The sequence below is a fragment of the Acipenser ruthenus genome, chromosome 6 (assembly GCF_902713425.1).
Source record: "Acipenser ruthenus chromosome 6, fAciRut3.2 maternal haplotype, whole genome shotgun sequence".
In the NCBI taxonomy this organism is placed as follows: Eukaryota; Metazoa; Chordata; class Actinopteri; order Acipenseriformes; family Acipenseridae; genus Acipenser; species Acipenser ruthenus.
In genome coordinates this window covers 61889571-61911793 of record NC_081194.1, presented here as the reverse complement: position 1 = coordinate 61911793, position 22223 = coordinate 61889571, and the positions used below count along the sequence as shown (strand labels likewise).

The 22223-nt window shown below is 37.7% G+C and overlaps 1 protein-coding gene across 2 annotated transcripts in view; it reads left to right on the top strand.

The window, feature by feature from the left end:
- The window catches only part of bckdhb (branched chain keto acid dehydrogenase E1 subunit beta), a 122155-nt gene extending 101341 nt beyond the window's left edge, over positions 1-20814 (top strand). The window contains exons 10-11 of one of the 2 annotated variants that reach the window (XM_034018402.3): positions 18423-18572; positions 20417-20814. In XM_034018402.3, the coding sequence (XP_033874293.1) occupies positions 18423-18563 (141 nt within the window). In that variant the 3' untranslated portion in view covers positions 18564-18572; positions 20417-20814. Of the gene's footprint in view, positions 1-18422; positions 18573-19851 lie in introns of both variants that reach the window. The other variant, XM_034018401.3, reaches the window with a different exon arrangement.
- The last annotated feature ends 1409 nt before the right edge of the window (positions 20815-22223 follow it).

Genomic DNA, 22223 nt, shown 5'->3' with positions numbered 1-22223 from the left:
GCCTCTTATTGGCACATTGTGAACGATAGCGATTCGTTCACAATGTCAGTAGTACTGCTTTGTAACCTGATAACTCATCATCATCATCAAAATTAAATTAAAATGGTTTATTCAGTCTTTTCAAAAGCGACTTGTCTTTGCGACAGTGTCTTGTTTTTTATAAGTTGTTTAAATAGATAAAAAAATAAACATACAAGGAAAGAAAAGAACAAATGTGCTCCCCCTTTATAAGGCGGCCCTTTATACTGCAGAACAGTATAACGCTATTAGTAAGCTCATTTTTGCTAAAAATATTAAAGTAAGCACATTTTTATAAATCTAAAGATATTTTATTGCCAAAATAAGATTATTTGTATCCTTAGTTTGCTTGTGCAAGTTACCTGTAGATTTGCAGAATGTTTGATAAAAATCAAAATTCCCAGCAGTTGGTTTGTGCTTTAGATTGTTCTTTTATAATAATTGGACATGAGGTTTTCCTGAATGTTCTGTATTCCAACACAGAAGCACACATGTGAAAATAACTTTTTGTCTCTTAATAGAAAAGTGTATTGTGTACTGCTTAGTACTATAGTAAATGTGAAATAATGTTTAGTGCCCTACCCATATTTTAAGCTGTGTCATTTATTTTACTGTAGTTGACAAAAAAATGTAACATGACAGCCTTAGTAATGTCTTGTATGGAGCATTCAGAAGTAAATGGAAGCTTCCCCTTTAATGGCAGCAGTGTGGAGTAGTGGTTGGTCTCTGGACTCTGGACCGGAAGGTCGTGGGTTCAATCTCTGGTGGGGAGACACTGCTGCTGTACCCTTGAGCAAGGTACTTTACCTAGATTGCTCCAGTAAAAACCCAACTGTATGAATGGGTAATTGTATGTAAAAATAATGTGATATCTTGTAACAATTGTAAGTCGCCCTGGATAAGGGTGTCTGCTAAGAAATAAATAATAATAATAAAATAATAATTGCACTATTGTTTACAATTTTAAATTATCTTTATATTTTTACAGTGGAACCTTCTAAGGTAAAACATACAGGAATATATATATATATATATATATATATATATATATATATATATATATATATATATATATATATATATATAGTGGTATATGGAGTAAGCATCTGTTTATTATAGACTTCATTTGAATCTATTCCACTCAATTGTACTATGTATTTTACTATGTATTACCATTTAAAATGAGGTCCAGATTGTACTAATTATCTCATTTATGACTGAAGCACTTTGTTTCTGGAGTATATGGCTCTACATTTAAGCCAATAAGACTTCTAATTGGCATTTATTAATTGAACGGGGATACTGCCATCAAATCCCAGAAGGTCTAAGCTTCATGTGTTTCTAAACATATGCTGCTTAGTAGTTCATGCCAAAACTATATAGCTTTATGCATACTGTTTTATATTTTGGTTTTGTTTCATGTTTGCCAAAGCCAGTAATGTTTTCATTGAATGTGCTTTTTGCCTTGGCTGCTTTGATTGCTACCAAAAAAAAAAAGGAAAACTTCATTAATTACCTGAGAACATTCAACACTCAGTTAATTGCATCACACGTAATGAATTAGGATGGCAAATTACACTTGTGTTATGTTAAATCCAGAGTTAACTATTTCCTCTGGTGATCCCAAAAATGAAGGCAAGTTAACGAGAACCATTTAGATGAAACCTTACAGTTATTTGTAAATGGCAGGAAAATAATGGCAGGGAACTCATTTTGATACTCATGAGGACTAGGATATGGAAAAATCTAGATTTATATCCAGTGGCCGGCAGCAGCAAATTTGTTTTGCTGTTTCCATTACATCATTACAGTGCTTTTAAAGCAAAGTCGCTGGCTGGTTCTGTTTTTTCATGTTGAAATGCATGACACAGTAATTTCCAAATGCTTTGTTTAAAGGTATAATAATGTAAAAAATATGGGTGTGGATCATTTTATCTTTTCATTGCTTTTCTGTAATCCCTATAGTGATATAGGGTCTAAAAATAGTTATAACCTGTTTTCCTTGGTGAATTAAAGAATGTCCTTTGTATAAACTGTTTGTCATTTCTTTATCATGCTGATGTATTCAACATTTAAAAGCAGTCTAGAAATCCTTTTTTTTTTTCTTTTTACACTTCGAGTGTACCCTTTGACATGTTAAACCTGGGTTTCTAACAAATAAATCAGTGAATTTAAATATTTTGTTTACACTTGGAAAGTCAGCATTTAGCTAACATTTCTAACAAATAAATCCGTGAAAAAATACATGTAACTTAACTCTTTTTTTGTTTGTTAAGCAATTAAATCTTAGGTTTTCACAAAATACAGTATGCATATCGGGTGCGAAGCGAACGACACATACAGCACAGGTACAAAAAAATGTAGCTAGTCATGAAAAGAAAACACTGTCTCCTTTTGCTCCTTTTGTAGAGACGAAATAAAATAAATAAAACACAGAAGAGCATGGGAGCACCACACACTAAAGAAAGGAATCAGTTTAGGGAATACCACCGGCTTGTAAAAGAGCTAATGTGATTATTATTATTGGTCAACATTATTAAAACAAAGACGCATCATTTTACAGAAATACGAAACCAGTGTGTGGCGCTACCCATCACATTGACTAAAATTAAGGTGAAATAGAGATAGACATTCCATCAATTTCCAATTGTTCTGCTATTTCTTGACATGTGCGTCCTTTTTATTGTCTTTATAACCAGACACTGGCATCATAAAGAACATTATGTTTTTCGACTTTAATAATTAAATTCTCATTGATGTGGTGTTTTTTTTTTTATTATTATTTCTGTGGTAATCTCTGCGTGAGCGAGACACTGACAGTCTGACAGCCGCTACCTTTGACCTTATTTCTGTTTGGTCCATTGCGACGTGAACAGTGCGTAGCAAAATATAAATAAAACAAATGTATTTCTATATTTGCTTGCTTCAATCACGCCACTCGCTTCGCTTGTATTGTGCATTACTTCATTTAAATCAATAGTTTTAATTATTTTTGATTATTATTACACTCTGACTTTTAAGACTGTGTTTGTTAACATTTATGTATTTAGCTAAATCTGGACTTTTTTTTTGTTAAATCTCGGCAAATATATGCGATTTTACACTTATCGCCCCTGTTCACTGCAGTTTCACTGACACACTCGCCACTTCAAACATAATTTCTCCGGTTCTACAAGTCCTAGAGTAATTGTCAATGGCTCATTTGAAAGGTAAGAACTTGGCCTAATTAGCTGTCATTTATGTATTTATTTAAAATGTTCTATCTTTTTTTTTTTTTTAACAGAACAGTCTCTTTAGACTGTCGCCCGCCCTAGGACACTCCACGCCCCCAAGTTTTCGCACCACTGACCTATGCTGTATAGCTCACAGAGTGGTAGCAGAATGCTGTGGTTTTCATATAATTAGGCCTCAGTGATTTCCCCAAATGCATACAGACGGGATGGTGCCAGCACCTTCTGAGCAAGAGCCATCGCTGAGTCCTCCAGAGGGTTCCCTTTCAAGTACGAAATGTAACCATTAATGTATGGGTATTTACCTTCAAAAGACCCGAAACCTGAATAAGATATATCAAAGCTGCTTGTAGAGCTTGTGACGCAGTCATGGCCCGCCCCCGAGGACATAAAAGCTCTGTGGTCACAGATCTCAACGCCATTTTTCCTTTCAAAAACTGACCTGACAGGAGAGATGGTTCAGATAAGTACTTGTACTTTTTCTGCTATATATTACGTATTTATTGTGTTTTTACACAAATTATGTGCAATATTAAAATAATCGCTGTATTAGTTTTACCGTTTACGCGTATTTGTGCACTACAGCCTATTGTTTTTATGTCCCACTGCGGTCTTGTGCCCTGCGTGAAGACAGCGGCTTAAGATGTTCCTTGGCTGTCTACAGAAGGTGAAACGAGGCAGTCCATCTTTGATTAATGAGCCTACCATCTCTCCCGTGCCCCCGCCCCCCATGCACTCTGACATTTTAAATCCAGTCGTCCTTGGATCATCTGGCTACAGCTCCTGCTGTTTTCCGATGGACACCCTATACAGGGCCTGGCCCATTTTCTGCCGATGGAGGCTTCAATTATCGCTCTGGTACAGGCGCCTAATTTAGCACTCCTGTCCAAGGATGCTCCCTGCCCCAACAAGCAGTGCAGGGTCTCAGAGGTGATCCTCAAGCATGCCTACTCAGCCAGTGCATTCAAGCACAGCTAGGCAATTATAATAGTATTCTGGTAGTCTACCAGTCCTATTTGCTTATGTCCCTTTCTGATATCACAGGCCCTCACCACAACAGCTGGATGAGCTGCGCCTGGTTAATAAGAACCTGCTCCATGTGTCAAATCTCAGGCAGCAACCTGGCTGCACTGATAGCTGCACATAAGCAGCTCTGGCTTTCCCAGGCACACGTGCCTGACAGGGACAAAGCACCGCTGCTGCATACCCCTATTACACCAGGGCATACGTTTGGTCCTGCGGTGGACGAGATGCTGCAGCGCTCTCACTGCACGCGGAAAAATGACGTTGAGTTCTCTGACCGCAGTGCTTTTGTGTCCTCAGGGTCGGGCCATGACTGTGTCACAGGCTCTACTAGCAGCTTTGATATACCGGTATCATATTCAGGTTTCGGGTCTTTAGAAGGTAAATACCCACACGGTAATTCTTACTTTTCTATTTCATGGAACCAGGGTTATGATAATAACCTAACGTTATCTTTCATTTCTCAAAGTATCAGTCCCTGGGCTGTTTTGTTTCTGCACATCTGTTCAGTGAAGTGTCTTCATAATGTAATGCTGTGTGTGATGATGAACTCTGCTTCAAAATACAGTGAAAGTAGTTTTATATTGTCATTAATATCACATAATGCATTTAATTTTAATGAAGTGGTAGTTTTTCTATTGGGAGATGCAAAGGGGATGCAATTTATTTTATTTTTTTTCATTTAAAACAGTCACTGTATGGCCAAGTATCAAAGTTTTATGTGTGTAACAAAACCTTCCTAATAGTATGAGGTAAAACTACACTATAAGAAAGTTGTCAACAAACAGTTTGGCTAATGCCCTTTGGTGTATTAATAAGCATCACTGTGAGGGCAGCTTGTATGTATTTGCAAATCTACCTCCGACACTGGCACTACAAGTTCAAATATGTCATAATCTATTACAAGTTAGATATTCATATTGTCAGCGTTATGGAACTCCTTCTAGGCCTAAGATGGCTAGCATATTGGGGTCATGTGACCCAATACAGGTCTCATACCCATTTCTCTTTGGCTTCAAACCAATCAGACTTAGGTGAAATGATGTTAAAGACGCCATGCAAACTGAGAACATACTTCAACCTGGAATTGTACTGGATATTATGTTTTTAAATATTGGCACATATGAGATCTGTATAGGGAATGGAAGTGCGTTACAAGCAAGATTTATGTCAACACCCTGAAGGACCTGTTTTGCCAGTATGTCCGAAATAACAAAGAAACGTTTGTTTTCTAAAGAGTGCCAGTTTATATTTTGATAGAACATGAACTGCCATTATTCCAATGGCTGGTTCTGTAATTACACCTGAACTATTTCATTGCAAATTCAAAACTATTTTTAGATCTTTCTTTTAGATAATCCTGCGCATTATTACAGAGGAAGGTTGCGTAGCTGCTTTCATTAAAACATTTATTTGTGGGAAAGGGTAGGAAGCTCACATTCACATAGGTAATAGCCATTAACGTTGATTGAACTGAATGTAGTTAGCCTAGAACAAAGAAAGATTAGTGGGCACTTGATTAAATATTAAAATTATTTGATACAGTTAACCCTAGCCAATACTTTAAACTCTACATAGAAACCAGGACCAAAGGACACAGTTGGAAATTAAAATAATTCAGTACAGACTGTACGAGACACTTTTTTTTTAAAGAGAGTGGCGAGTGTATGGAATGGGTTATTAAGCTGAATCATTGGGATCCTTTAAAACCCAGCCTTGGGGTCAATCAGTTACTAGGAACTGGATTAGGATTGATGGAATGAATAGCTGCCTCCTTATTTGTACATTTTCTTATGTTCAATACACCCCTGCACATATCCTATGAATAGCGGATGCATTGCTAAGTTGAGACTAGTGAAAACAATGTGTAATTTAAAACCTTAAAGTTAAATAATTTTAGTACAAAATAGTTTTAGATTCACCAGTACATGTGTAAATTGTATTTAATTTGTAATTTTTTATCCACAAGTTAATGCATTTCAGAATCCAGTGATTAGACTATATCTGTCTGTACCTATGTCACGGTCACCTCCTTGATACTCTGGTTTTGTGTTTATATCAAGGGGGTGTATGTTGTTGAGTTAGTTTATTGAAACACTCCTACACTTGTTGAGGAAGTCAGTTTTTATTTTTGATGTTGAAATTCCAAGAATTTGTGTGTCTGATAACACTGTGTAACAAATGGTTTTTTTTTTTTTTGGTTCCTGGGTAGTAAGTGTTATTTCCTAATTGCTTATGCTTCAAAAGTATAGAAAATGGCTATTATTCCCCACAAACTTTGCTTTTGTGACCAGGACAGTGATATTTTGAAATTTACCTATTTTCCAGAACATTCCAGATAGATTCAGTGCTGAGTGAACTTGGAGTAACTTCTAGAACTTTCTAGAACTTTCCAGTAATATAAATAGTAGTATAAATACAGGGGCCTTAAGCCCACCAGTTCAGTTTAGTTCCAGCTGCCTAAATGGATACATATCTGCATTTTTCTGAGATGGCATCAAGAGGCTGCAAGCATCCGGCAGACGCATTTTGCTATGTCTGCGGCCAATTTATCAAGACAAGAGCGAAAAAGTACTCCGTGGAAGCATCTGCTAAGATGTGTGAGGCCTACAAGGCATATTTCGGCATGCCTGTCGGGGATCAAGACAAACCCTGGGCACCTCATTTCACCTGCGAGCACTGCAAAAAAACTCTGGAAGGTAAGATGGACACTTGTTGCTCGGAATTTTATGTTATAAAAGTTTTTAATTTTAAAATGTTTTACAATTTTCAATGTTATTGAAAAAATATATCATATATGAAAAATGTTGCGAGAATCTCTTACACATTAGTCATGGGTGAAATAAATGTATTTTTGTAGGATGGTACAGAGGGGAAAAGACAGCCATGAAGTTCGCTATCCTAAGAATTTGGCGGGAACCCACTGACCACTCAAGCAACTGCTACTTCTGCATGGTGGACCCTTCCAAACGTCGGACTGGCAAGAATGCACCTGCTATCACGTATCCGGACCTTCCTTCATCCATCGCCCCGGTGCCACACTGCCATGAGCTCCCCGTACCCACTCCTCTGGAGAGAGAGCAGCCGTCTTTAGAAGAGAGCAGCAAGTCAGAGAGCGAGGAAGACGTTGTAGATCCAGATGATAATTTCAGAGGTGGAGCTGAGGAGAGAAACCCATACTACCCCAACCAAAAAGACCTCAACGACTTGATTAGAGATCTTGGTCTCACCAAGTCCAATGCCGAGCTCTTGACGTCTAGGCTCAAGCAGTGGAACTTGTTGGATGAAAGTGTGCAAGTCGCAGATCAGAGGAAGCGTCACCAACCTTTTTCCAGCTTCTTCACCCGTCAAGATGGGCTCTGCTTCTGCCACAATGTGACCAGTCTGTTCGAGGCAATCGGAATCGCCTGTAACCAGAATGAGTGGCGCCTCTTCATTGACAGCTCATCCAGGAGCCTCAAAGCCGTGCTGCTCCATAATGGTAACAAGTACCCGTCTCTTCCCCTGGCTCACTCGGTGCATCTCAAAGAGGATTACAACAGCATCAAGACCATGTTGGACGCCTTGAAGTATGATGAGTACGGCTGGGAGGTCATAGGAGACTTCAAAATGGTGGCATTCCTGATGGGTCTACAAGGCGGTTTTACCAAGTTTCCCTGCTATCTTTGCCTTTGGGACAGCAGGGACACCAAGGCGCACTACCACAGGCGGGACTGACCACAGCGGACCGAGTTCTCTGTGGGGAGGAACAACGTCAAGTGGGAGCCACTGGTGGACCCCCGGAAGGTGCTGATGCCACCACTGCACATCAAATTGGGCCTTATGAAACAATTTGTCAGAGCTCTAGATAAGGAGTCGGCAGCCTTCAAGTACCTTCAAGACTTCTTCTCTAAGCTGTCTGAGGCAAAGGTCAAAGCCGGTGTCTTCGTCGGACCACAGATAAAGAAGATCCTGGAGTGCAATGAATTCCCCAAGAAGCTCACTAGTAAGGAGAAAGCGGCTTGGAACAGCTTTGTCGCAGTGGTTCAGGGCTTCCTGGGCAATCACAAGGCCGAAAACTATGTGGAGCTGGTTGAGACTCTGGTGAAGAACTACGGCACAATGGGCTGTAGGATGTCCCTCAAAGTCCATATCCTTGATGCTCATCTCGATAAATTCAAGGAGAACATGGGAGCGTACTCGGAGGAGCAAGGCGAGCGCTTCCACCAGGATATACTGGACTTTGAACGCCGCTACCAAGGACAGTATAACGAGAACATGATGGGAGACTACATTTGGGGGCTGATTCGTGAAAGTGATTTACAGTATAATCGTAAATCTCGAAAAAATACTCACTTCTAAATCTTTTGTAGTCATTTTTGTATTACTTTAGTATAAATACATGTTAATTTGGATTCATATGTTGTTTTTTTCTGACTTTATGTGAACGAAAAGACACAAATTCGCCCGTTTTCTCATTGGAAATAGGTAAATTTCAAAATATCACTGTCCTGGTCACAAAAGCAAAGTTTGTGGGGAATAATAGCCATTTTCTATACTTTTGAGGCATAAGCAATTAGGAAATAACACTTACTACCCAGGAACAAAAATTGTGTTACATAGTGTAACCATTATTTAAGAGGTTACAGATAACAACAAAGGATTAGGCCAAAGGGTCATTTGATAAAATGAACCCAAGGCAACACTAAAGAGTATTCAGCAGCCAGTGCAATTATTCAGCATTTAGTCAAAGACGAAATCTATCTGTCAGTAAGTTTATTTACTTTTTTTTGTATTAACAAAATATAAGGTAACCAGGTGCATGAAAATCAGCAAAGCAAACTGAAAGCAGAAATAGGAAGTGTATCGGTTTCATATTTGTGGAGCAGTTGATCTTCTCTGAGCTATGCAAGTGTGCTTAAATAATTATGTCCCTGATTGAATAATAGGTTTGGTTTCTGCCACGTTTTCTTACTGGAATTTGGAAAGTATATTTTTCTTGACAAAAATAATAATATATTTATAGAGAGAGAGAGGTTTGAAATGCAGCATAGAACAACAGTTATTTGGACAAAAGCCCTTCAGCTGTGTAGAAAGAAAAGTACACAGCTGAAGGGCTTTTGTCTGAACCACCCTGCAATACATGATTTTTTTAAATAATTAAAACCTTTTGTGTTCATCCAAAAAAATAAATAATAATAAATTAAATTGATGTTGTCGATTTCACCTCCTTTTGTATTGTATTTGTAGTTTTTGCTATAGTTTGGGATTATCAGTTTTTTTCAAGGGAATATTAGCATGATGAAATGCCTCGTGTCAAATCGAAAATAACACCTCGTCGGCGTTCAGAATTTTCGTTCCCCTTACGTTTTTTACTGGAGGATGCCGTCTCATAGCTGTCAATCTCAGCCTTTTGTTTTCTGTGTTTTTCTGATGATAAATGTCAGTCTATTGTTGACTTTCGAGTGTGGTCCAAAGATAAATTGCAAGTTGTGCAAAATGAATTATACCCATCGGTGTACAGAACACCAGGTGGATATTGTTGTGTGCGTTCACTCAATGAAATTCTTTTTGATTGCAATGTCTTTGACTTCATGTTTAGGTCTCTCGATTTTTTTTTTTTTATTTTTTTTTTTTTTTATTTTAGTCGTTGCCAATTAGTTTTTATTATTTTCTCCCCAATTTGAAATGCCCAATTATTTTCAGGCTCAGCTCATCGCTAACACCCCTGCGCTGACTCGGGAGGGGCGAAGATGAACACACGTTGTCCTCCGAAGCATGTGCCGTCAGCCGTCCGCTTCTTTACACTCTGCAGACTCACCGTGCAGCTGCCTCAGAGCTACAGCGTCGGAGGACAGCACAGCTCTGGACAGCTTACAGGCAAGCCCGCAGGCGCCCGGCCAGACTACAGGGGTCGCTGGTGCGCGGTGAGCCAAGGACACCCTGGCCGACCTAACCCTCCCTCCCCCCGGACAACGCTCGGCAAATTGAGCGCTGCCCCCTGGGAGCTCCCGTCCACGGTCGGCTGTGGAATAGCCTGGACTCGAACCGGCAACGTCCAGGCTATAGAGCGCATCCTGCACTCTAGCGAGTGCTTTTACTGGATGCACCACTCGGGAGCCCCACGATTTTTCTTTTAACGTATCAATTTATTCAGTTACCATTTATACTCATCATAATTTGCTTTTATTTTTTCTAATTAGTCAAAGCATAATGTGTTGATTTCTTAATTATGAATTTGATTACTATAACTGGAGTGGCTGCAGGGACATCTAGGGGGTAGCAGTTGAATTACAATTGAAAAAAAACAGGTCGTGTAAAACGCAGGACCCTAGATATCACAAATGAATATAGCAATGTTATAATGTAAATCAGACCACAATTACTTACTGAATGGTTTTGTACATTCAGGTATGTGGATATTAGCTTCTAATTTTTAAATGTTTAAAAAAATAATAATAATTACTTCCCTTTCCTGGTCATCAAAATGTGCTGTTCTACATATCTCTTTGTTTTGTAGAATGTCCAGGGGACGTTTTTTCAAAACGTAATCTGGATAACAGTGGTGCGGATTTTGTAATCCTATATTTTTTTTATCGAGATTCCTTTAAAAAAAAAAAAAAAAAAAACGAATTTCGTGATCGTAATTATTTGTACTTTGGGTAAAAGTCTGAAAAGCCTGATCAAAACGATCCTGATAAAAGTAATCTCGATCACAAAATATAATATTACAAAATCCAGATCACAGTTATCCAGATAAAAAAAAATTGAAAACTGGCCCCTGAAGATATGCTTGTGGTAGAATGTTTGTTTCTTAACAAGAAGCAGGCAATTAACCACATGTTGATGTGATTGAATGTCAAATAAGGAATGGATTAAACTATATTGATACAATTATTTAGTGTCTGGTTATATACAGGCTCAAATATTGTTTAGGTATGAGAAAGATGAAAATGAGAATTGCATTGAAACAGTGTGCAACACTACTGGTGCTAAAAGTTGTAACTATTATTGTAATAAGTAAAACAATGAATCCAAACATGGATCTGATTACTGTCAAGAAAATAATGTAATGGAAATACAATTAAAAGACGTGTTTGATCAAAGTAGAATATTCCTATAACATTTTGGTCCTTTTCAAACTAACAAGCGCATGTCTCTCGGGGATGCGGGTAACTGCGTCCTTTACACACTCATGGTTTGTCAGGACTCTCAGGTTTGCAGTTGTCTGCGTCCCTGGAACGCGCGTCTGTCCGTCTGAGGTGGGCAGCCCCACCGCCTATTATTATTTATTTATTTATTTATTTATTATTATTTTTAAATCATGCAGGTAATACAGCTGGGTTGTGTGAGGTGCAAGCTTCAAAATGTTTGCAAGCTCATACTCAGCATTTTAGTTAAAACCTAACATTAAGACTATACTTTGTACTTTATTGGGACCCCCAATATGTTCTCTGGGACCCCCCACATTTTCCTCTGGCACCTTTAGTTTTTTAAGTTGAGAGTCCTGGACCCTCAATGGGAAAAAGTTTTATAGAGCCCTGAGGACATGCAACATGTCCTAGAAATTCCTGACATTTTTCAAAGATAATGTGCAAGAGTTGAAGATAAGCTTTGGGGCAGGCTTGGTTTTTGTTTCTCTGTATTAAATATCTTTTTCGCGTTGACGTCCTGTCGACAATTTTGTGCCTTAACCCGTCAAGGACGGTGATCATGTAAACACGGATCATACTGAACTCTCATTCTGGGTCTGTGATCGGGTAAAGATGATAAAAAACACACTTCATTTCTTTGACTTACTGGGCCACTATACTTTGCAGTACAGGTTGTAAATGCATATCATTGGATAGGGGAGGGATTGAATTTCACTGCCTGATTGTTGTTATTAATTTTTGTTAAAGGGTGGCGATAGTTTACAGCAGCACGCAGAAACAGAACATCACAGGAACTTGTTTAGAGCTAATAAAAAAACTTGAAAATACTGTAAATCCAATGTATTTGACTTATAATTATATTAGAACATGTGTTTTAATATATATATATGTTTTTACAGCATTATAAATATCAGGAAATGAGTGAATATAAGCCGATAATGTTTCATGAACTAAATGTATCAGGTACTTTTTTATTTCTAAATATTTATTTTGAGAAAATAATTGAGAGTAGTGTCCATTATTGCTTGCTGAGAATTAAACGTTTATTATGGTATTGCAATCACTCAGGTGAAACAATGTCTTGTAATTTGCCTAAACATCAATGTTTTTCAACAATTCTTTCAGGAAGTATTGTAAGGTCCTTCAGGTCATAGGATAACATGTTTTACACATGTATCTCTAAACAGAATACTACATAATAAAAAAATACTTCACCTAAAAAAAAGAAAAAAAACATTTGTTATGGTTTCTGTACTTTATAATTGTCCCCAGAGTGTTCTGAAAAAAAAAAGACTAATTAGGCCTACAAGATGCTACTGTAAAAAATAGATTTTTTGTGAATTTTGAAGAGTCAAATACAGTGATAAAACCCTGGTCCTGGGGAAGCATCCCACTGAAAAGCGCTTGGTCCTTAAAGGATTAAAACTAGATTTGGTTGTCCTTTCCCAGTTCTCACTTGGCACCATTTTTACAAACTCAGCTGTATTAAGTACATTACTTTGCCCTAAGTAAGTCTCACATTTTAGCTTGCCACAATGTGTGTTTCTCTCCAATCCAAAAATAAGATAAGTAAAATAATTAAGTACACAAATATTTATTATACAGAAGCCTTTCGCTCATCCAAACCAGCAGGGACCCCGGACCCTGTTCAGATTAGTGATTTGTTCAGCGTACTGATCGGAATCTGTATAATAAAAATACATTCCAGTAGTCTTTGTTTAATGTTTTTAGTGCTCTCACAACTTATATTTCATGAAATATTTTTTTTAAAGATTTGTAATATACTATTTTGTGGTTTCCACAGCTAATGTCTGCATGCTTTCCTTTTATAATCGCGTGGTTCGAATTATACAGCTAGTTTTGCATCACCCTGGAATTTTAGGATGGGGACATAATTAAAAATAAAATTTATATGAACATAATTTAGATATTTTATTTAACATCGTGTAATCAAAGAAACTACAAAATGATATTGCTAAAGTCTACCTGAACCATAATAGTAGTACTTAGTATTTGCAGTGTATTCCATTGTGTTTTAAGACTTTCTTAATCCTGGCAGGCATGGACTCAACGCACTGAAGGGTCGAGTTATTCTTTAGATTCCTCCATGCAGCCTTTACAATTGATTCCAATTAGCTTCAGTTGCATGGTTGACTTTTCCTGATTTCCTGTCCTATCAGACCCCAAACATTCTCAATAGGATAGAGATCAGGTGAATTTTCATTTCCAGGTGACGTGATGCTGTTGTCTTCTAACCATTTCTTCACTTGTTTGGCTTGATGGCAAGGGGCTCTTGGAAGTAGAAATCACTGTTGGGAAAATGCTTCCGAGCCATAGGGAGGAGGTGGTCTTGGAGTGTTTTCAGATAGCAGTCCTTGTTCATAGCTGTCCCCTTGGGTAAAACGTGTAGGGATCCTGTGCCTTTGGCAGAAAAGCATCCCCAGATATGGACAGTTTCCAGATGCTTTGCCGTTGGACTACAGTCTGGCTTGTATCTTTCTCCTTTGCGCCTTCGGAATCTTAATCCACCTCGGTTTCTAGAACAGCTCAAGGGGGACTCGTTACTTTGACCCAGTCGTCTTTGGTCCAGTCTTTGTATGTGCAACAAAAGTTCAGGCGATTTTTTTTTCTTGCTTAGAAGGGGCTTCTTAGCAGGCCTCCCTGACACCAGACAATTCTCCAAAACAATTGATTACTTCTAATTGAATTACACGTGTCAAATTTTGTGACGTCTTTTTGGAAATTGTTTGTTTTTCATGTTTAGATTTCAAAATGTCACATTTAATATGTTAACATAGCATTATTCAGCAGGTTTCATTCGACTTTATAAATCAAAATTAGATCATTCTAGGGTGATGCAAAACTTTTGGCTATAGCTATAGGTCAGTTCATATTTCTAAGGTCCACATTAGCATCAGCAATATGTAGGTTAAGCAATTGAGTTTTTTGAGTTTGAACACAAAGAACAAAACATGTTTTAATAAAAGAAAATTGATATGATGTTCCCACACTTCAAAACTGGAAACATTGTATTATGTATGTATCAAGTTGCATTGTAAGTATGGTAATATTAGAACACAACAATATCATTTACTTTATCTGAGAAATTTTTGTTCTGTACAGTGTGGTAATATGATACATTATATTGTGCAGAAGGTTTAGTAAACAAGGTCAATCTATTCTGAAAAACATGTTTTTGATATTTGATCAGTTTTCTTCACTGTCTTGTTTGTGTGCGCAACAAGCAATGACTTCTCAGAATTTTTAAAACCAGATCTGCCTGACGCCCTCAAGGACCCAATTGGGGAATGGACGTATGGCAAAGAATTACTAAACGTCAGACATATTTCTGAAATGGTTTGGGGCTCAAAAACCAAAAAAAGAGGGAGAGAGGGGCTCCAGTACATTTCTAAAACAAATAGGAATGCTAATAAAACCCTGAAAATACACTAGTTTCAATCTGGTGGTGTTTCTGTTTAGATCACTATTTCCAATACTTACTAACTATTCCATAAAAAAATACAAAAATAATTTAAAGGGACACCTAAAAAGCAAGGTGAAGTAATCACTATGTCGCCTGATTTTGTATGGTGATTTTCCTTTTAATAACTCGGTTGCAGAGGGTGCACAAATTGCATAACGTTGCACACCCCTGGTGGTCATTTATAAAACCAGCTCACTTCTAAGGAGAAATAGCAATAGAAATGCAGTTTATTATTATTTATGTATGTGTTTTTTTGGAAGCAGACCCTGTGGTATTAAGCTGGGTAAATAATGATAAAGCAGAAAAAAGGAATATATGAATACAGAATTAAAAACACACATGATAGGGTATTAATCTTGTAGGAAATTAAATATTCAGAAAATGCAATATCCCTATAAGTATTCGAACCTGAAAGTTAAGGTTCAAATCCGTGGTCTCAATTTAGCCCCCAGTGGACCGTCTGTGGCACAAAGTACAGTATTGCAAGCTCTGCTTGATGGAACTACCACTGACACAGGCACAACAAAAAGTGAGGTGGATTTACTTCAGTAGAACAGTTACTGTCCCTCTGTCTTATTTTTCCTTGTATAGTCTTCTGGTTTTACCTTTAAATTTTATGTATGGAGCTGATGTTTGCCAATAGAAAAAGGGCGGCCCAGCTTTAAGTGTTTTGTTTTCAATATGCTTTAGTGCTGTGTTTTCAGTCTGTTACATTGGGAACTAGAGGCTGGCTTGGTTGCCATGGTGCTTTAGTTCCGTTTCTGTTGACAGTGCTTTCACTGGCACCACAAATACCCCTTTTTTTTTTTAATACTTCTGTGAGCACATCACATACAGTTCCTAGCAGCACTTTTAACCTGATGTGTCCTGTAAAGTGGTGTGACTCTTCAGTGTTTGCTTTCTCCTCAGGAGATACTGTAGCAAATCGATGGGATACGACTCCTTTGAAGTTATACAGTAGCTTCCGTTTTAGTTTTAGAATGTTGTTTGCCTTCATGTTAACACTTAATTTTACTTCATTTTAGTTGTCGTAAGCCCTGCCATTGACACTGAACATCAGTGACAGTTTGTTTAAAGTCATTATACACAATGATAATGCCTTTATTGTGTTATGTGGATCTGGCATAGGTTCTGTGCTAAACAGCCTATGCCATCAACACATTAAGACAATGCTCAAGAGGTGGCAGCATGACTTGTAGTAGCCTCTGAAGTGGTTTGTTTTCAAAAGGAATACATTTTTAGACCCAAGGTTAAATCTTTTTTGTTAACCTCTTTTTTGAAACGTCTCTGCAGGTGAAAGACAAATAATATAAAAGTCTGTAGATCCCAGGGATGTCACTGTCCGGATTTACTAAGGAGGTCATGGGCAGTGGGTCACACGTACTGCAATCGTACTGGAGCTTTGCAATAATACACCTTGACCAGACAAAGGAGCTTTCTGGTTTTCAGTGTGAGCTAAAGCTGATTAGTGCTTCTGTAACGGAGAAAACTCTGATCAAATCGGAAATAGAAAGTGCTGTTCAGGCATTGCTTCTAGTACAGTAATCACTCTGCTTCAGAATGTTCAGATCTCTCATAATGGAAAGAAAGCATGGCTGTGCATAATGCAGATTTGATCCATCAGAAATATATATGTGTGTGTGTGTGTGTATATATATATATATATATATATATATATATATATATATATATATATATATATATATATATATTGAAAATGATGATTGGGTTTTGCACTAATGGGTCACATACATTGTCAGTTCTATACATAATTTAAGACATAGTACTGTTTATGACATCACTGCTGCCGTTGAATTAAATAAATAAATAAATAAATTATCCTAGGGAGATTATTGACCCACTTAAATCACATTGTATGTCATTTTCTGTTTCAGTCAAATCAAATCAAATTAAATCAAAATGTACAAACAGTAAAACAAGAGAATAAAACAGAAGAATAAAATAAGAAAAGATTAGGTTGAAAGTGTGTGTAGACTGCCCAAGGCACCTGCGGGCTTGCCTGTAAGCTGCCCAGAGCTGCGTTGTCTTCCGACGCTGTAGCTCTGGGTTGGCTGAATGGCGGGCCTGCAGAGTGAAAAGAAGCAGAAAAGAAGGGTAGCAGCGATCAATGTGCCAAATTGTGTGGTATTTTGTTGAGGTCATCAAATGCATTCTTCATTTTACTGATGCTAAGTTTAAACCTTGGCATGAGTGATGAGGGAAATGGACTGCTGCACGACCTAGAAAAAAAAAAACATTATCACCAATTTATGTTCTTAATTAAAATAGAATATTGAATGCAAATTAAAATAGCTGAAGAGGGTCAGAAACTATTAGCATCTAATAGGACAAATATGATGTGGCTTATTCTGTATTGATCTCCTTCAGGCACATCAGGAACCATAAATCCTTTTTATTTTTGCTTAACAAATTGGTTGCTTGCAGTTGGGGTAATAGTGCAATAAATTAGTCCTTGTGTAATTTGTTGAATAGGTTATATCATTTGTCATAAGCATTAGTCATTCATAAGAGTGGCTTAGACGGGTGCTTAACATAGGTCAGTGCAAATCCCTGAATTATTCTCCATCTTCATTAGTGATTTGTGTTTTTCTGTTTTATGGCTGCATCATGATGCAGTGGAACAGTATAATAAAGAACAAATGATTTGCTGTGTTTGTTGCAAGTTGATTTAGATGATCTGCAGAAGTGTTTTATTTGAAATCAGTACTGTAGTAATACAATAGCCCTGGTTTATAAAATACTGTTGTACCAATATTAGTGGGTGCAAAGCAAACTGTTCACTTTTTCCTATTCAAATAGACACTGCCTAGCCACTTTTATTAGAGCCTGTCGACCTGAATGGATTTGGCATCGTCCTGCTGTGGGGCATGTCCTCCTGGTATACCCTGGGTCCCTTGATTACTCTGGAAGACTGAAGGGATGCTGTAGTTTACTTAAAAAAATGTTTTGCTGATCAAGCCGCCCAATAATGCTGCCCTGATCGCAATGGCTACTTTCAAGAGTATAATGCCTCTCGCCATGCCAAATGGATTAACATCTCTTGAGACACACTCCAGCACCTTGTGGTGTCTATGCCACTTTGTGGAGTCCATACCACATGGGATCAGGGTAGTCTGTGGCCCAAGCAAATGTTAAGGACAGGTCCTATAGAAGTGGCCAGACAGTGTATATAGAAGGCTCAAAAACTCACCCAAAAGCAGTGGTTCTAATTTCAAAAATTAAATTCCAAATGTGTTCATGTATACAAAATGTTAAGACATACATACCTAAGGAGTCTGCTGTCGACACAGGAGGCCTGTACAGAGGTATAGAAAACACTGCAGTTGATGCTGCCAGAATTGTATTCCATATATAATACCATAAATAAAATTTAAAAATGATATGAAACTTAGCACTGGGGTAAATGCTATGTGAATATTCAAAGTGTTCTGCATTACTAAATCAAATGAATATGAAACAGATGCTCTGTTTATTTTTTTATTTTATTTTTTATTTTATTTTTTTTATCAACAGGAGGAATGCTTTCTCAATCTTGAAGCCCCCATTGCTCGAGTGTGTGGATATGACACCCCGTTCCCTCACATCTTTGAACCTTTCTACATCCCCGACAAGTGGAAATGCTTTGAGGCTGTAAAAAAGATGATCAATTACTAATTTTAAAAGGTAAAAAATTGCATATACTATTTAAAGTGTCTAAACAATGACCAGCTCAGTCCTGGGCAAGTCTCTTGAGTGCCCACTGCGCAAAACTGTGTGGCGTTTGTTGTGATGTACACTATCACCCACAGTTACAGTTGGATAAGGTAAGACCACCAAACTCTTTTCACCTAGATTTGAACCCCCACCTGGTTGTCTACAGCTATAGAGCTACTCGACTATTACACAGACAGGTGCTGATTTTATAATTTTGGGTATGCTCCATTGAATGTTTTCATTCTCAAGTTAGCATAAACATCCAGAAAGATTTTGTTGTGCCAAGTGTATAGATACTTTCAGATTCTTTCTGTTTCCAAGCAGCTTGTGTTATCCCTGCAGTGCTTGTCTTATTATTTTATTTAGCCGCAGGGGGAAGTGGCTTTGATGTAATTATTTAATCTTTTGATATTCACATTCAATTGACTTTTTCCCCCTAAGAAGTAATTTTCCAAATACATAATTTCATCATTTTAATCTTCTCTGTGTATCTCCTTCATACAAATACAGGAGGTAGAATGGTGTGTGTGTGTGTCGTGCAGACGAGCACTTTTTAGACATCACTGCTTCTGAGCCTTGTAACTGTTTTGCAAGCCTAAAATTATATTTCTTCCTGTTGGAATGAAGTACCTGGAAATGCAAGTACACAATGAAAAACTGAAGGAACCAGTATTGTGTTCTAACCTCTTTTATACACTTAACCATTTAGAGAGGATGCTTATAGGTCCATGTCGGCATTTGTCACCAAATGAAAATATTTGTATGTTTATAAAGGTTATGGTGTTTGTCTGCCGTCTTGTGATCTCTCAGATTCATAGCACCACTCATTACTGTCCTACTTGCATTTTTATTAATCTAACCCAGATTCCTTGAATGATGTCATGATTATGTCAGAATAGAAGAGGTTCCAAAGTTCCTAATTTGAAGATAAACTCACCTTCCCTTTGTTTCCAAGCAGCATTTGTTCCATAGCAATGACTGATCCCACAGATAGTTATGTCTTGAACAGTGTGATTATCATTGTTGAAATGTCAGGCTACTAGAAATACAGTGGTGTTGATTCAAACGCTTCGTAAATGTTCCAAAAAGCGGTCTGCTAAACGCCTTTTAGTTTCCCCAGTGAAGTTTGTGGCATATATTGCAGATAATGCAGTATACTATTCCTTTAGAGGTGCATGTAAAAGGTTAATGGATGTTGAATGATGATTTACTGCCTCTGACTTCGGTTTGGGTGTTAATGTATTTACAGGTAGTACATCGTGGTCTATTGCATGGAAGTGTGCCTTTTTAAAGTTCCCAAGAAGGAGGAATCTTGCTGTGGACTACATATTCTTTTAGATTCTTGTCTCTTTTTTATGATATCAATTGGCACTGTAAAATGTTAAAGTAATGTTTATTTATGGAATTTGTTTAATGTTATTATATAAAGCATCCTGTCTGTTTATATCAGAAATGCGGGATTTAGCTTCATTGATGATCTTGTCTGGAAAACCACCTTTTATAAAAAAAAAAAAGAAAGAAAAACACACACACACACACACACATACACATTTACTCACTTTTGGTTAAAAAGTCTTGGTTGGTGTGTGTTTTTTTTTTTTTCCTTCATGTTTTGGGTTTAATTGAATTAAATGTATTCCTCTTCAAAAGCACAAAGGAAATGACTAAAACCTATGTCCCAAAGGTAGCATTAGCAGCTAAAGAACAAGATAATATTGGTTCCCCAAAGGCATGTATTTCATTGAAGAGTATTACTTTCCAGCTGCAGTTGGCAGTACCATTAAAATGAATGTCATCTGCTGCTTCTCTTCTAGTGCCTAAAGGGCAAGTGGAATGCTGACCTCCCTTCCCAGATCTCCAACACATTTAATCCAGACAATTTGCATCGCCCAAGGAATTCCACTACCTACTGACAGAACTAATCTATCTCACAGATTTTACCAAGATGGAAAGAGGTGTCTGGTGTCGTTGTTTTTCCTTTCTTTTACTCCATACGAGTTTATACTGGCTAGCCCACAAATCACTGAGTAGACTGAAAGGCAGGAGATTCCCCTCATAATAATGTGACAATATTTTGAAGAGTTCCTCGGAAAGTTTGTGCACAAACTGTATTCAATCTGTAAAAATGTAACAGATTAATGTATCGGCTGACATTACTGCATTAAGAGAGGAAGTGGGTTTTAATTAAATAAAATGTCCTTAAAGCGGAAAATGTGTCCTCTTTTTTTTTTTTTTTTTTTTTGCTTTGCAACACTGAAGAATGAATAATAAGAATGACATTGTTAACCTTCCTAATGTCTCGTCTAGTACTCAGCTACAGTAAGCACTTGAAGGAACTATAAATGGATGAAACCTAATTCTCAGTCTTCTATGTGTAGAGAACTGATTGTCCAGTAATTGTCCACAAGATGACATATTCCTAGTTAATTCTCTCTTTACTACAGTCCTTGAAGAAGATTTTATAGATCATACCACCTGTAAAATATGTATATAATAGAATGCTGTATGGGTCAGAATATATTACCACACATATAATAGAATGCTGTATGGGTCAGAATATATTACCACACAATAATGTATATCTCTAGTTGGTTTTGGGCTGGTAATGCGCTCATGGCGTGGCTGTGCCACTCGTGTGTTACTGCCCAAACTAACGAGAGCCATACATTATTGTGTGATAAAAGTATACTCTGACCCCTGTGTTATTTTATACATTCTGTCTTAAAGCATACACAAGTGCATCCAACATTTCTGTATTTATTGATTTTTTTTTATTATTATATTTATTTCTATTGTTTTTCTTTTCATAAATTGCTGACACAATGTATATTTTTAAAGTATAAAACAAATGTACCCCCCATCTGTACCCAGTATATGCACACAGGAAACTGAGGGGCGGGTTGCTGGGCAGACTCGCCGTGCTTGGACCACATGACTATACTGTGTGTGATATTGCTGACAAAAACTATATTGAGTGAAATTATCATACATGATGTTAGTGGTAATAAAATAAAAGGGGGTGTTATTTATTTATTTGTCAGACACCTTTATCCAAGGTGACATATGGGAGTTACAGGGCAGTACAGGGTTACAATGCTAGATTAATATTTAAATACAGTATAGTTTACAGTAAATGCAAATAATACTACTAAAATACAGTATGAAATAGGATGCAACAAGTTAGGATGACAACAAGTTATATCTACAATGACATAATAGTAGCACAATAGTGTAAGGATAGTGCATAAGCGGAGGATCCAGTAACGTGGTGCATAGTTCAGGCAAGTTCAGTGCATAGGAGGAGGGGTAGATCAAGACATCTGCAGCCTAAACGGTGGGTCTTGAGGAGGTGGCGGAAGGCATTGAGAGACGAGGCAGTCCTGAAGTCCTCCAGTAGCTGGTTCCACCACAGAGGGGCTAGGGATAAGGAGGAGTGGACACGGGAGGATGGAGAGTGGAGGAAAGGCATGACCAATCGGCCAGTAGAGGAGGAGCAGAGAGGGCGAGTGGGGGTATAGGGAGACACGTAAGAGGTAAGAGGGGGCAGTGTGGTTAAGAGCGGTAGGCAAGAACAAGGATCTTGACTTGAATGCAAGCAGAGATAGATTGCCAGTGGAGGGT